General features: G+C 38.7%; 1 protein-coding gene across 1 annotated transcript in view; it reads left to right on the forward strand.

The window, feature by feature from the left end:
• psme3ip1 (proteasome activator subunit 3 interacting protein 1) overlaps positions 1-13,660 on the forward strand; it is a 94,042-nt gene that overhangs the window by 38,208 nt on the left and 42,174 nt on the right. Inside the window, exon 3 of the mRNA XM_072547501.1 lies at positions 11,740-11,838. Coding sequence (XP_072403602.1) covers positions 11,740-11,838 — 99 coding nt within the window. The remainder of the gene's footprint in view (positions 1-11,739; positions 11,839-13,660) is intronic.

Genomic DNA, 13,660 nt, shown 5'->3' on the forward strand with positions numbered 1-13,660 from the left:
TACGAACTTAATCCGTTCCGGGACCCAGTTTGCGAACTGAATCACTTTTTCCCATTGTTTGGATAGCGTAAGAATGCTTGGACATAGCAACAAACGCTGTTCAAAGCGCACACGCCAAAAACAAACTGAGTGAGATCACGCGGGGCCCGAGAACTTTTGCGTTCAACAAGTGCGTAGCAAAGCAGAACAATGTAACCACATGGTTGCACACTGGCTGTTTGTGTTTGTACCTTCGTTCGTACCTTGAATTTCGTACGTATGTTGAAGCAAACTTTTACGTACAATCGTGTTCGTAAACCGATTTGTTCGTGAACGGGGTTGTTCGAATGTCGAGGCACTACTGTATTGGATGTTAGTGACCACTTTTTTTAAAATCCGTGACTCTGCTGTGTACATTTATATGTTTATCTTTAAGACACAAGTTTATCACCTTCACTGACTTGGAAAAGTTACTTTCCTGGATATTGATGTGACACAATATTGATGTGACTAGAAGGTTCAAGTAAAATAAAACTGTAAAATCCTTCCTCTTTTTGTGGCTATATTTGGAACCATTTGATATTTCCATAATGTGGCCCAGGTGTTTCACTCAATTAGTCTTCAAGTTCATAGTTTGATATAAAGTCATTGCAATAGCTTGCCCAGAGTCAAAATATTGAAAGTTTGAGTTTTGTACCTTGGTTAGTATACTATATCTTTCTGTATGAATTTTTGCAATTTTCCAGATGGTTGATTGATGAACACTTCAATGACATAAGGCCAATTCTGAACAAAGAGACTAGTTTCTACTTTTTGTTACAGCATAACTTTGCAGGGTGTACTTTAGAATAGAAATACAGAAAATAGGAGCAGGAGTTGGTCATTCAGCCCTTCCAGTCTTATTTTCCAGTGTAATTATGGCTGATCATCCAACTCAGTATCCTCTTCCCTCTTTCCCCACAAGCCCTTTGAATCCTTTAGCCCTAAGTATAATACCTAACTCCTCGAAAACATTCTCAACAGCTTTCTATGGCAGGGAATTCCACAGTTTACCCACTGTCTGGGTAAAGAATTTTTTTATCTCAGTCCTACCCCAGACTGCAACCCCTGGTTCTGGAGGCCCCTGCCATCAGGAATGTTCCTGCTGCATTTATCTTGCCTAGCTTGTTAGAATTGAACTAACCACTTCCTGAATATCTCCCATTGGTTAGTTTGACTGTTTGAACAGTTCAGAGAAGTTCATTACGTTTACTTCAACTTTTTTGCACTGGGACCCCCTCACTCTGTCCCCAGCCTGTATGCACTGGCACTCTTCACTTTGCCTGCAGTTTGGTTGGAGGAGACTAAACTCTTCAACCTGCTTTCTTACTTCATAATGTGCTTCAGGTTCCCAAGAACCATCTAAACTGTCAACTGAATGGTGTGATCTGAGCACAATCAGTCCTAGAATTCATCTCTCTTGCCAATGATTGTGGTGCAGTGACCTTCAGTGAGAACCTGCAGTGAACAGTGTAAAGAGTTTATTTAGGGCCAACAGCTATCCACAACATGTTCAAGGTTGAAGAAAACAGATTGTGGCAGTTAGCTGAAATTCGAAGTGACTGATTAAGGAGGGAATTTATTCTTTCAAGGAATGTGGGAATCACTGGCCAGGTCAGCATTTAGTGCCAATTCCTAATTGCCCTTGACAGGATAGTGGTGAACCACTTTCTTGAAGTTGAGCAATCTAAGGCGTGAGTAAACCCATAGTGCTATTCGGAAGGCAGTTTTGGGATTAACACCCACAATGAAGGGATGACTATACAATTTCAAGTCAGAATGTTGTGTAGCCTGGAGGGGAGCCTGCAGGCGGTCATGTTCACAAGCATTTGCTGACTTTATTCCTTAGTATAGTACAGGTCACAGGTTGGAAGGTGCTGTCGAAAGAGATTTAGTGAACTGCTGGTGTGTAAATTTTATAAAAGTACAGAGGAACCGCGATTATCCAAATATCGGATTATCTGGCAAGATCGTAAGGTGCCGATGCTTGGCTAAACTATGCTATCTGGCATTCGATTTTCCGGAATTCAATTAACCGAGCAAAATACTGCCCGCGCATGTCCTTTGGATAATCGAGGTTCCTCTGTATATGCTACTGGCACTGTCTGTAGATGTTGAAGGGAGTGGATTTTTAAGGTGGTGAATTGTTTGACAATTGAGTGTGGACTGCTTGGCCCTGAATGATGTGGACTACTTGAGTTTTGTTGGAGCTAGATGCATGGAAACAGGTGAGAACTATTCCAACACGCTCCTGCCTTGTGATTTGTAGACATAGGAGGCGAGTTACCCACCACAATATTCAAAGACTCTGGACTGGCTCTTCCAGCAACAGTATTAATGTGGCTCATCTAGTTCATTTTCTGGTTAACGATAAGTGCCCAGGGTTTTGATAATGGAGATTCAGCAGTGGTAATGTTATTGAATGTAAAGGAGAGAGGTTAATTCTCTGTTGATGATAGTACTTGTTACCTGAAGCTTATGTGGCATGACTCTTCTTTGCCACTTAAAAAACAAAGTCTGAAAATTGTGTCGATCTTGCTTTTCAGAGGTATGGACTACTTTAGTATCTGAATATTGTGCATTTGTCAGTGGAAATACCCATTATAACCCTGTGATGGAGGGAAGGTCATTGTATAAGCTTTCTTGAACATTTGAATATACCTGAACCTTGTGATCTACCCTGAGGATCTCTCTCAGCAATGTCCTGGTCCATGTGATTAGCTTCCAATAATGACAATAATCTTCCTTTGTGCTAGGTATGACATCAGCTAATAAATGAAGCAATTTTCATTGGTTTCAGTTTTGCTAGGGCTCCTTAATGCCACACTTTCAAATGTTGCATCGACTTGAAGATAGTCACTTTCCCCTCGCCTTTGGAATTCAGATCTTTTCTTGAACGTGTTTGCACTAAGGCTACAGGCCAGATAGCCCTGGCAGAACACAACTGAGTGTGGCTGAGTTGATTATAGCAAGTGCCCCTTGATAGAACTTTGATCCGTTGTACCACTTTACATATGACCGGGAATAGATTGATGGGATGGGAGCTGGCCAGTTTGGATTTGTCCTGCTTTTTGTTTGTGCCTTGTTGGTTTTGAATGGATGCATTTTTCCTTATCACAGCTAACATTTACATGTGTTTTACATATTTATCTTTCCTTTACCATCATTAACACCCTTTATCTTCTACTTTGAACACTCTCACCATCTGTCCTATTTGCTCCCACTCCGTTAACAATATAAAAACAACAATTTGCCAGTTCCATTTCGTTCTGAAGAAGTCATATTAGACTTGAAGCATTAATTCTGCTTTTCTCTCCACAGGTGCTGTCAGACCTGTTGAGATTCTCCAGCACTTTTCATTTTTTTAATCTCCTGCGGCATACAAGTTGTATTGCCTTGAGATCCTGAGAGAGTCAAGCTTTGAATCTGTCTGTTTGTAGTCCACAAATTTCTGGTGCGATCTTATTGAGAAGGTGATATAGAACATCGTGGACCTATTATATCTGTAACTGAAGTTTTTTGACTTGATTTTCAGATTGCGAACATTGTCAGTGTCAGAAGTTATTGCCCATTCCTAATTGCTGTTGAGAAGACAGTGGCGAACAATTGTTTAGAACGATTGTGTTGGTTCCCTAACCCTAACCTGTAGTGCTATTAGGGCTTCCACTCAGTGATTATTGAAGGAACGACAATGTAGTTCCAGGATGGTGCATGACTGGAGTAGGAATTTGCAGATGATGGTTTTTCATGTATCTCCTGCTTATGTTCCTCTAGAGGGTGGAACTCACTGGTTTGAAGGTACAATTGAAGGAGCACTGGTGTATTGCTGCCCTACATCTTGTAAAGGTGCACAATGCTGCCACTATGTCAGTGATAAAGAGAGAGCAAACATTTATGGTGAAGAATGGAGTGATGATCAAACAGGCTGCTTTGTTTTGGATGGTGTCAAACTTATGTGTTTTTGCAACTCCATTCACTCAGCTAAGTGAAGAATATTCTATTACAGACTTGAGTTGTGCCTTGTAGATAGGGGGCAGGATTTGGGAAATGAGAAGGTGAGTTATTTGCTGTAGAATTCTCAGCCAGTGAAGACAGGAAATACTGTTGCCCAAAAGGTGTTTTTTAAATACCATCTTATTAAAGCTTTTCCATTCCAAATTCAGTAAACCTCTATTTTGCTGTAATGTTTAACAAGTCCACAACATTGTCATCATATGGCATTACATTAACACAGCAAGGCAAACCCATTTGATATCCCTTACTTGTTCAGCAAAATGCTTGGTTACAAAATACTGTACACAAGAAAGTTGATGGGATTTCAGTGATGCAATTCCTTTTGGTGAGGGGGGGGATGTTTATCCAAAGTTTCTCATGCTGCACATTTATTTATAGTGCAGCTTCCAGTAAATTGAGTTGAGCAGTTGAATGTAATGTCTATGTGAAATTTGCTGTGTCCTCCCACAACACTATAATAACTATCTTTCCATTTCTTTTAACATTTAGCAAGATTGTTTGTGCTTTTATAGCTTTTACATGTAAACAAGCAGTTACTGACCAATGAATAATCAGTGGCATGGTTGGATCCAGTTTTGGAACTTGCAGTCTGATCAAAAGCATGCCCATGATCAGGCAATTCCTTAAAAATCTTAGGCAAATTGTGTTACCTTAGGTAAGTATTTCGTTGATATTGGATAGAACAATCTCTCTTCCATAAAAGTGGTGACTTTGCAGAAGCCAACATACTTGATAAGCTGCATTTGATAATTCTTTAATCTCACACATTTTCATGGGTGTTTATCAACTGTTCTTTTTACAGCAGGTTACCACATATGCACATTGCTTAACCAATATGTTGAAGAGGTGACCTGTTTTCTGTTTTGTACCAAGTTTTTGTGTCACCTGTCTCTTTCATTTTATCCAGGTTACCTTTTTGTAATTAGCCCAGAAACATTGGAAATATGCTAAGAAGTAAAGGGTAAAAGGACCTTGATTAAACCATGCAATATGTTTGTACTTGAGGCTCTATTTTTGTACAAACAAAGATAATTAATATAGTATTGGCCACAACTTTACAACATCCTAAGATGCTTCACAGATAGTGAACTGTAGTTGGCTATTGTTACAAAGGATAACGTGGAAAACAATTTTGCAAGTCACCAAGATAACAATAAGATAAATGAATAGATAATCAGTTTTACTGATGCTTGTTGAAGGTTAAATATTATTCAAGACACAGGAACAACTTGCCTCGTTCTTTGTGCATTAGGGTTGTCCATCCTTTTTGCATGAGGAGAGAGTAATATTAATTTTCCTGTCATTTTTGGGGTAGTTGCTGGGGCAGTGAGCAAGTATCAGCAAGTTATGATTTTACACATTGGAAAATTTGAATTTTAGTGAAAAAACATCCAAAGCAATAAATTCATAATTTAAATGAGGAATAAAAATGACCATTAAAGGTTGCCAAGCAGCAGAACTAACTAATAAAACCTTTTCTCACTCGCAGTTGATGTTGGGTTTCAAACTACATAACCAGAACATTAGTTCAGATTTTGATTTACTAGTCCAGCAACATTACTACGACACCACTGCCTCCCATAAGCTGTGTATATTACTGTTTTTTTGTTAATCTGCTGTCAAAAATAGTTTGTACTTCAGTAAACTGTTTGTTCTTGTAGGGTTAACTTATTTAACCTGTTTTATTAGAGCATGAATCATTGATCTCAGTACAATTTCCAGCTATTTTTAATAACCTCTCTCGAGACAGTTTCTTACACTGGAAGGAGGCACATTCTGTATCAATTTGTAATATAAGCACTAAATGCTGGGTTATGTTGTTAAATAAAGATTTTGGAATGTTCACTTGGCTGTTCATTCTGAATTGAGGTTGATTTGAAACATTGAATATAACTAGTTAAAAGTAAGTAGCATGTTGCTCAGTTAAGGAGAGCATTATTTTGTTATTGCTGCTAAGTGAATATGCTTAATTGATATACAAACTGTACTGTTCTATTCAGGTGCATTCTATAGGTTTTAGAATAGTGGTATCTCTTCAAAGATTGAAATGTGAATGGTTCCATAATCTTTCACTGCGGAGAGTAGATGTAATTTACTCGCATATCTCTTCCATCCTATTTGTTGTATCATACTAATGGTGGGGGAAGAAGTAGCTCAACAAGTATTTTTTTCCCTCATTTATCCAAACAGATTTTCAGATGAATTTTCCACATAGGAAATTATTGACAGGTGTACTCAGCCCTGCTGAATTTGAGAAATATTCATGACAGACTCAACATTATTTTTACTTGTGTACGTTTTATCAATTGCTATGCAACCTGTGCTAAGATACTTCGGGGTGTAATGTATTGTTGCAATTTTTTAATGAAATAGAGTTTGCAAACAAGTGGTTTTAAAAAAATCTCTAATACGTAATGCAAAGTTAAATCTTTGAGCATCATTTGTGTTCTTGTATGTTGCATACACTTACTGTAGCCATTGTATGCATTGTAACCAGTTGTGTTGCACTGTGCATATAAAACTGTTCAGCTGTGAGACAAGGTGGTCAGGTCTGAGAGCAGGCAGTAAAGACCACCAGATTAGTGAAAAGAGATGACTTGAGGACCCACTGCTCTGTATAAGACTATAGGCTGTATGTGCATAAGTAGGCCATTTAGCTGTTGAGTCTGCTGTGCCCATTTGGTGAGATCATGGTTGATCTGATAATCCTCAATTCAATTTTCCTGCCTTTTCCCATAATCCTTGATTCACTTACTGATTTAAAAATTTGTCTATTTTGGTCTATCTTAACAATCCAGCCATAACGGCTCTCTACGGTAAAGAATTCTGGGATTGACTACCCTCTGAGAGAAGAAATTCCTTCTCACCTCCGTCTTATATGGGCGAATCCCTATTCTGAGATTATGCCCTCTGGGGCTAGACTCTCCCACAAGGGGAAACAACCTTGCTGTTCTACTCTGTCAAAGACCCTAAGAATCTTGTTGTTTCAATAAGGTTGCATGTCATTCTTCTAAACATCAATGAGTACAGGCACAACCCACTTAATATCACCCCATAACACAGTCCCTGTGTATCCAGTATCAGCTTAGTGATTCTTCTCTGGACTGCCTCTAATGCCAGTATACCTTTCTTAGAAAATTCCGTTTTTCAGCTGTGGTCTAACTAGCGTCTTGAATGGTTTTAGCAAAACCTTCCTATGGAGGAAGAGCTAGGAAGGACATTTTCCAAACGTATTAGAATTAGATTGTGTTGTCATGTACACTTAAGTATAGGGAAACATGAGGACAGTGAAAAAGTGTACATTCTCCAGATTCGTAGAATCATAGAGATGTACAGCACAGAAACAGACCTATTGGTCCAACTCGTCCACGCCGATCAGATATCCTAAATTAATCTAGTCCCATTTGCCAGTATTTGAACCATATCCCTTTTAAACCCTTCCTGTTCGTATTCCCATCCTGATGCCTTTTAAATGTTGTACCAGCCTCCGCCATTTCCTCTGGCAGCTCATTCCATACATGCACCACCCTCTGCATGAAAAAGTTACTCCTTAGGTTCCTTTTAAGTCTTTTGCCTCTCACCTGAAACCTAGTTCTGGACTCTCTCCCCACCCCAAGGAAAAGGCGTTGTTTATTTACCCTATCCATGCCCTTCATGATTTTATAAACCTCTACAATGTCACTCCTCAGTCGTCTTGCTCACAAAACCAGAATATCAGAAATTTTTTCTTAAAAAAGAGTCAAAAGGTAAGAAAACATCCACATCTCAAATTCTAAAGTATTATCTTCATACAAGTGTTTGGAACACTCAGCCACCAATGCAGACACCTGGACCTAGCCATGGCCTAAAGTTTTGGTCAGCCTGTGAGTCTCATATTGATTGCTGAGAGGAGCTGCATTATTGTTGCTGTTGCTGCCTCCGATTGCCAGAGGGAGTTTGCTGCCACCGCTGCCCCCAAATGCTGGAAGGTACCGTGTCATTGCTGGCGCTACCACATCCAATCACCAGGATGGCCAGGATGCTGCCGCCATTACTGCATATACTGCAATCCCTTACATCAATTCCAGTACTGGGAGGAATGTGCCAAAATGAGGTCTCTTGGGGAGGGATTTTGATTCTCTATTCATCCACTGGGACAAGGCAACGACCTTAACTAGATTTGCAATCTTCTTTTCTCGCCCCAGGCCTGTTCCTAGAGATGAGAATCCATTGTGAAATATTATTTAGCACCATTGCTATTATTGGTGTTCAAAGATGCCCAGTCTGTGAAGCTTATAGTACTCTGGATAGGTGATGTTCAACCTCCACTAGAAACTGGAGAAATGTCAGCCAATCAGAACCTCTCAATGAGGGACCTCACAGCCTCACTCAGTGCAATCATGCAGCAGCAATAAAGGGAGTCCCATTGGGATAATTGGTCAAGTGGAAGGGAATGACAGTTCCTCCTTAATTCTCACATTCAGAAGGTGACCAGCTTAGTATGTGTACTGACTACCACTTACTTGTCTCACATAAAGCAACTTAAGGATTTATAACGAACAGTGCACACTGAACACAGTGCATGAGTATCATGAAAGACGGGCAAGGTGACCAAATCTGTGTCAAAAGATAATTAATAATGACGAATAAAATAGTATTACTGAAAAGTTACAGAAAACAAAATGCACCGATCAGTTCTAGCGCTTATTGCTTCTTGTAAAACCCAGGAAAGGACGTGCAAGTCTTTATCTCAGGCATTCTGATTGCATCTTAGTTGAGTTTCAGGCAATGGAAAGCAAGAATTTCTGTTTCTTCATCATTTGCAAATATTTGGTGGGTGGTGGAGTCCTGTGAATTAAAAGTCCAAATTTGCTTGGATGGGAATTCCACTGAAATAGGTTCTGCTTGTGTCGATATGGAAATCAGGATAGCAATTTTATGACGAACTTTCAGTATACTTGCTGGGTTCTTCCACCACTACTTATATTTCTAGTTGGCCATATCAGAGCACAATAGTGTTTAAGGGGCAGGAGCTTTGTGTCCTGTAATATACAATGTATAATTCCTCTACTAAAGTAGAATTTTTATCACTTTTTTGAGGTCACAAAGTCTGTGTATGGTGTCACTGCCTTTGGGCCAATCATAGTTTAATTTTTTGATGAGGGAACCTTGCAAATTGGTAACTGAATGAGTTTCAATCGGCAGTATAAAGCAACTTTGCCATTTATTGTTTGAAGATGGTTTTGTAGCAGCAATACTGTGTGATCATAAAATATTAGCCAGTTGTACTCTTTGATGATGGATCACTTACAATGGATAATGGTCATCTGGAGCAAATTTTGAAGAAAAATGGGCTTCAAAATAAACATAACCATCTTAAACTAGTATTCTAGGACAGACAATGCAAATTAATTCTGGATTAGTGGTGCTGGAAGAGCACAGTAGTTCAGGCAGCATCCAAATAGCTTTGAAATCGACGTTTCGGGCAAAAGCCCTTCATCAGGAATAAAAAGATGAAGGGCTTTTGCCCGAAACGTCGATTTCGAAGCTATTTGGATGCTGCCTGAACTGCTGTGCTCTTCCAGCACCACTAATCCAGAATCTGGTTTCCAGCATCTGCAGTCATTGTTTTTACCCCAATGCAAATTAATGTTGTGTGAATAGAGTAATTCAAGCAAACGAAAAACTGAGAGCAATACCTAACACATTGGGTATTAACAGGATAAAACCACAAGGGCATGATTAAGATGCAGTATTTTCTCCATTTAAATTTGCCTTTCTTCGACAAATCTATCTGTGTTGTTTTTTGACATTCCACTTATAGATTTATGATTAATGAATTCTTCTTCTTTTCAAAATTACCTTCAGACAAAATTTGCATTTATGCAGCGTGATATCACATTCTCAACATGAAGTGCAGTCGCTGTGATGTAGGGAAGAAATGACAGCTAATTTGTGCACAGGATCCTTAATAGAAATGAGTGCATAACCAGATGATTTTTTTTTGCTGAAAAGAGGAATGTTGTCCAGGGCACTCACATAACTTTCTATTAAAATTTGATTACTGGCACAGGAACCTGCATCCATTTCAACAGATAAATGGGCCTTTGTTTTAACATGCCAGCCAAAATGCACTGACTGAAACTCCTTTTAGCACTGCACTGAAGCCTTGTTGAAAGTTCACATTCAAATCCTGAGAGTGCAGTGATCTGAGCTGAACTGATACTTAGAAAGGTAAAAGGAATTACTTTGTTAGTCCTTATGGTTAGTAGCCTTGTTTTTGTCAACATTGTACTGCATTTAAACTGTATCAAATGTTGTTACTGAGTAAGCACCATCTGTCTGATAATCTGTGGGAAACTTGTCCAGCTGTGCACAGGTGCAATTTGACCAACTAACCTTTTTTCAGCATGATGTCTGGGGATTGGAGCTCAACTTCTTGGCAGTAGTCAATGGCATCCAATTTATTGTGTGAAGTGAAGGCCTGGATTTTGTGCCAGTAGTGGCATTAAAATCGGCTGTGTTTGTGCTGCCATTACTTTTTGGAAACTGAAAGTAATGTTCGGATATGGCATGTGAAAATAAGCTCGGAAAATCAGAAGGTGCTATTAGTGACTGCCTTTTTCCAGAGGCAGCACTACTGAGGCACTCCCAACTGCAATTAAATGGAAATCTAAGAACTGATGAGAACTTCTACCTTTTGCATTCAGAAGGAAAAGGTATATCATGTAAAACTAAGTGTAATTGAGATTTTAATGGATACTGAGTTCATAAATACTGTTAAATTCTTCAATGTGCTCAAAAGTTAATTTTATGGTGGTTTGGTGATAAATGCTTTCATTTAAGGGATTCCAGATTTTTAAAATGAAGTTTCATATACAATCTTTAAAAATATCTTTTATGTTAATGCCGTGTGTATGCCTCAACTGTTAATACCATTCTTGGTAAAATCTAATTAAAAGCAAAGAACAATCAGGGCATTTTACTTTCCGGTTTGCTGTCTGTGCCATTGGTTCAGTACAATTGGCTAATGACATCACAGCTGCTAGATTAGTCAAGGCCTCTTTGACTTGGTGCCAGAAAGAAATAGATTTTTCAGGAACAAAAGAAATCTTGTCATGGAAATCCAGATTGTGATTGCTTGGTCAGTGAATGCTAAATCCAGCCCAAGATCCGCAAATTCTCAGAATCAACAATATTGTATGATATGTTTTGTTTTATATAATGCAGACTAAATTTACAAAATCTTAAAAAAACCATGCATGGGATGTTGGCATCGTTGGCTAGGCCACCATTTATTGCCCATCTCTAATTTCCCAGAGGGCAGTTGGCAGATGTGTCAACCACATTGCTGTGAGAATGGAATTGTGTGTAGACCAGATCAAGTAAGGACCGCAGATTTCCTTCCCTAAAGGACCTTAATGAACCAGATTTTTTTTTGCAATACTTAAAGTGGTCATTTTTAAAATTCCAGGTTTTTAAAATTGAATTCACATTTCACCATCTGCCGTGGTGGGATTTGAACCCAAATTCTCAGAACATTAACCTGGGTTTGCGAATTACTAGTCCATTGACACTACCATTTTTTCCTCCTCGTACAATGCATGAAAGCTGAATTATTTTAATTTTAGTATACAAACAATTGCAACATAACTAGATATATTGGAAAACGTTAACAAACTCACGGCACTATCTGTGGTCATACATGTTCCATTTATTCTTTTGCAGAATGTCCGGAGCAGGTCTATGATCCTCGATCATTGTATGAAAGGCTTCAAGAGCAGAAAGATAAGAAACAAGCTGAATTCGAGGAGCAGTTTAAATTCAGTAAGATGATGCCTTTATATTGATTCATTGAGACCTGTGCTTAAAAATGTTAAGTATACCGATTTCTGTAACCCAACCCTCAAAATAACTGGTGCATAAGAACATAAGAAATTGGAGCTGGTGTAAATCATATGACCCCTTCAGCCTGCTCTGCCATTCAATCTGATACAGCTAATCTTCTGCCTCAACTTCATGTTACCTACTTGTTCCCCATATCCCTTCATTCCTTGAGCAACCAAAAATCTATCAATCTCAGCACTGAATATAGTTAATCATGAAATATTTGCAACCCTCTGGCGTAGAAAGTTCCAAAGATGCACAAGCCATTGAATGAAGAAATTTTTCATCTCAAGACCATAATGATTGAACCCTTAACCTGAAATGGTACTGTTATTGAGATTCTTCAACAACTTTGTAGTTTGTACCTTGTCAAGTTTTGTCAGTATTTTTTGAGAAAAAGTTCCCATTCATAAAACCCATTCAAACCCATTAAGATTCATTATAGGTATTCTCAAACACTATGAAACAACCGTCTGTTCGCATCTTACATCAAAGGTAGCAAATTCTTTAGTAGCCTCTTCAAACTTTCAGTCAAGTTGTGCGGTCAGAACTCTCTGAGAAAGATCGTTGGTTTGAAACTCAGCCACACATTCATGGGGAAATGTCACCAATGGGTGCTTGCGAAACTGCATGGCCCGGTGTTTTTTCCTTAACAAAATATGCCTGTCAATTGAAGCAGTACAGCAGAGGATTTTTTGTAAACTCTACTAATGACTGCAAACTCTTTTTAAAAGTTTAAAAAAAAGTTCAAAATCCAGGGTACACCATCTCAGAATAAGGAATAGGCCATTCAGGACTGCGAAATGAGTTAGAATTTATTCACTTGTTGATTGAGGAATCTTTGAAATTCTTTACCCCAAAGCTCATTCATTGAGTATGATCAAGACAAAAATCAATATAATTTTTCATGTGGGGACATGGTGAAGGAAAATAGCATTCGGACAGAAGATCAGCCATGATCTCAAATGGCAGACCCTTCTCCTGTTTCCTGTATTCCTGGTTTGAAGCATCTTGGGATATTTTATTGCATTAAAGAAGCTTCATAAATTCAATTACTTGGTTTCTGATTCTATTACTTTGTTCAGCTACCGTGTATGGCACATCTCATTAAATGCTGGGTACCAAGACTATGTGAATTACAAGAGTCAACATCAAACATGGATTCAAAAATATTGAAATTATAGAATAGTAGAACACTCTGAGTACATTGTGGGTGAAAAAAAAGGTGGTTAAGATGTTACAGAAGCCTTCCTTGCATGCTGAATATCCAAGTTAAGTAATTATACTTCGAAAGTTGAAAAATTACTATACTGAGGATGAGTGTTGAAATGCATTTACAATCTGCATCAAATTACTTCAGTGCTTTCTTTCCAGTTAGTGTATGTAATTTACTGGTATCCCTCATCATGATGAAGCCTGACCTCGGCAGCTTTGTTTCAGTGTCAAATGCAATTTCATTTGCTGAATCTTGGAGTGCATTTGATTATTACTATATGACTCCAAATTGAACTGACTTAGAGTCATAGAGATGTACAGCATGGAAACAGATCCTTCTGTCCAACTCATCCATGCCGATCAGATATCCCAATCTAGTCCCTCCTGCCAGCACCTCGCCCGTATCCCTCCAAACCCTTCCTATTCATACACCCATCCAGATGCTTTTTAAATCCATGGAAATATTACCTCTCCTGTTGAAGAAGAAGTACTTTTGCTTCTAGGATTTGTCAAAATGGCTGTTGTGAGAAGTAGAATACAATGAAGG

The sequence above is a fragment of the Chiloscyllium punctatum genome, chromosome 26 (genome assembly GCF_047496795.1).
Source record: "Chiloscyllium punctatum isolate Juve2018m chromosome 26, sChiPun1.3, whole genome shotgun sequence".
Lineage (NCBI taxonomy): Eukaryota > Metazoa > Chordata > Chondrichthyes > Orectolobiformes > Hemiscylliidae > Chiloscyllium > Chiloscyllium punctatum.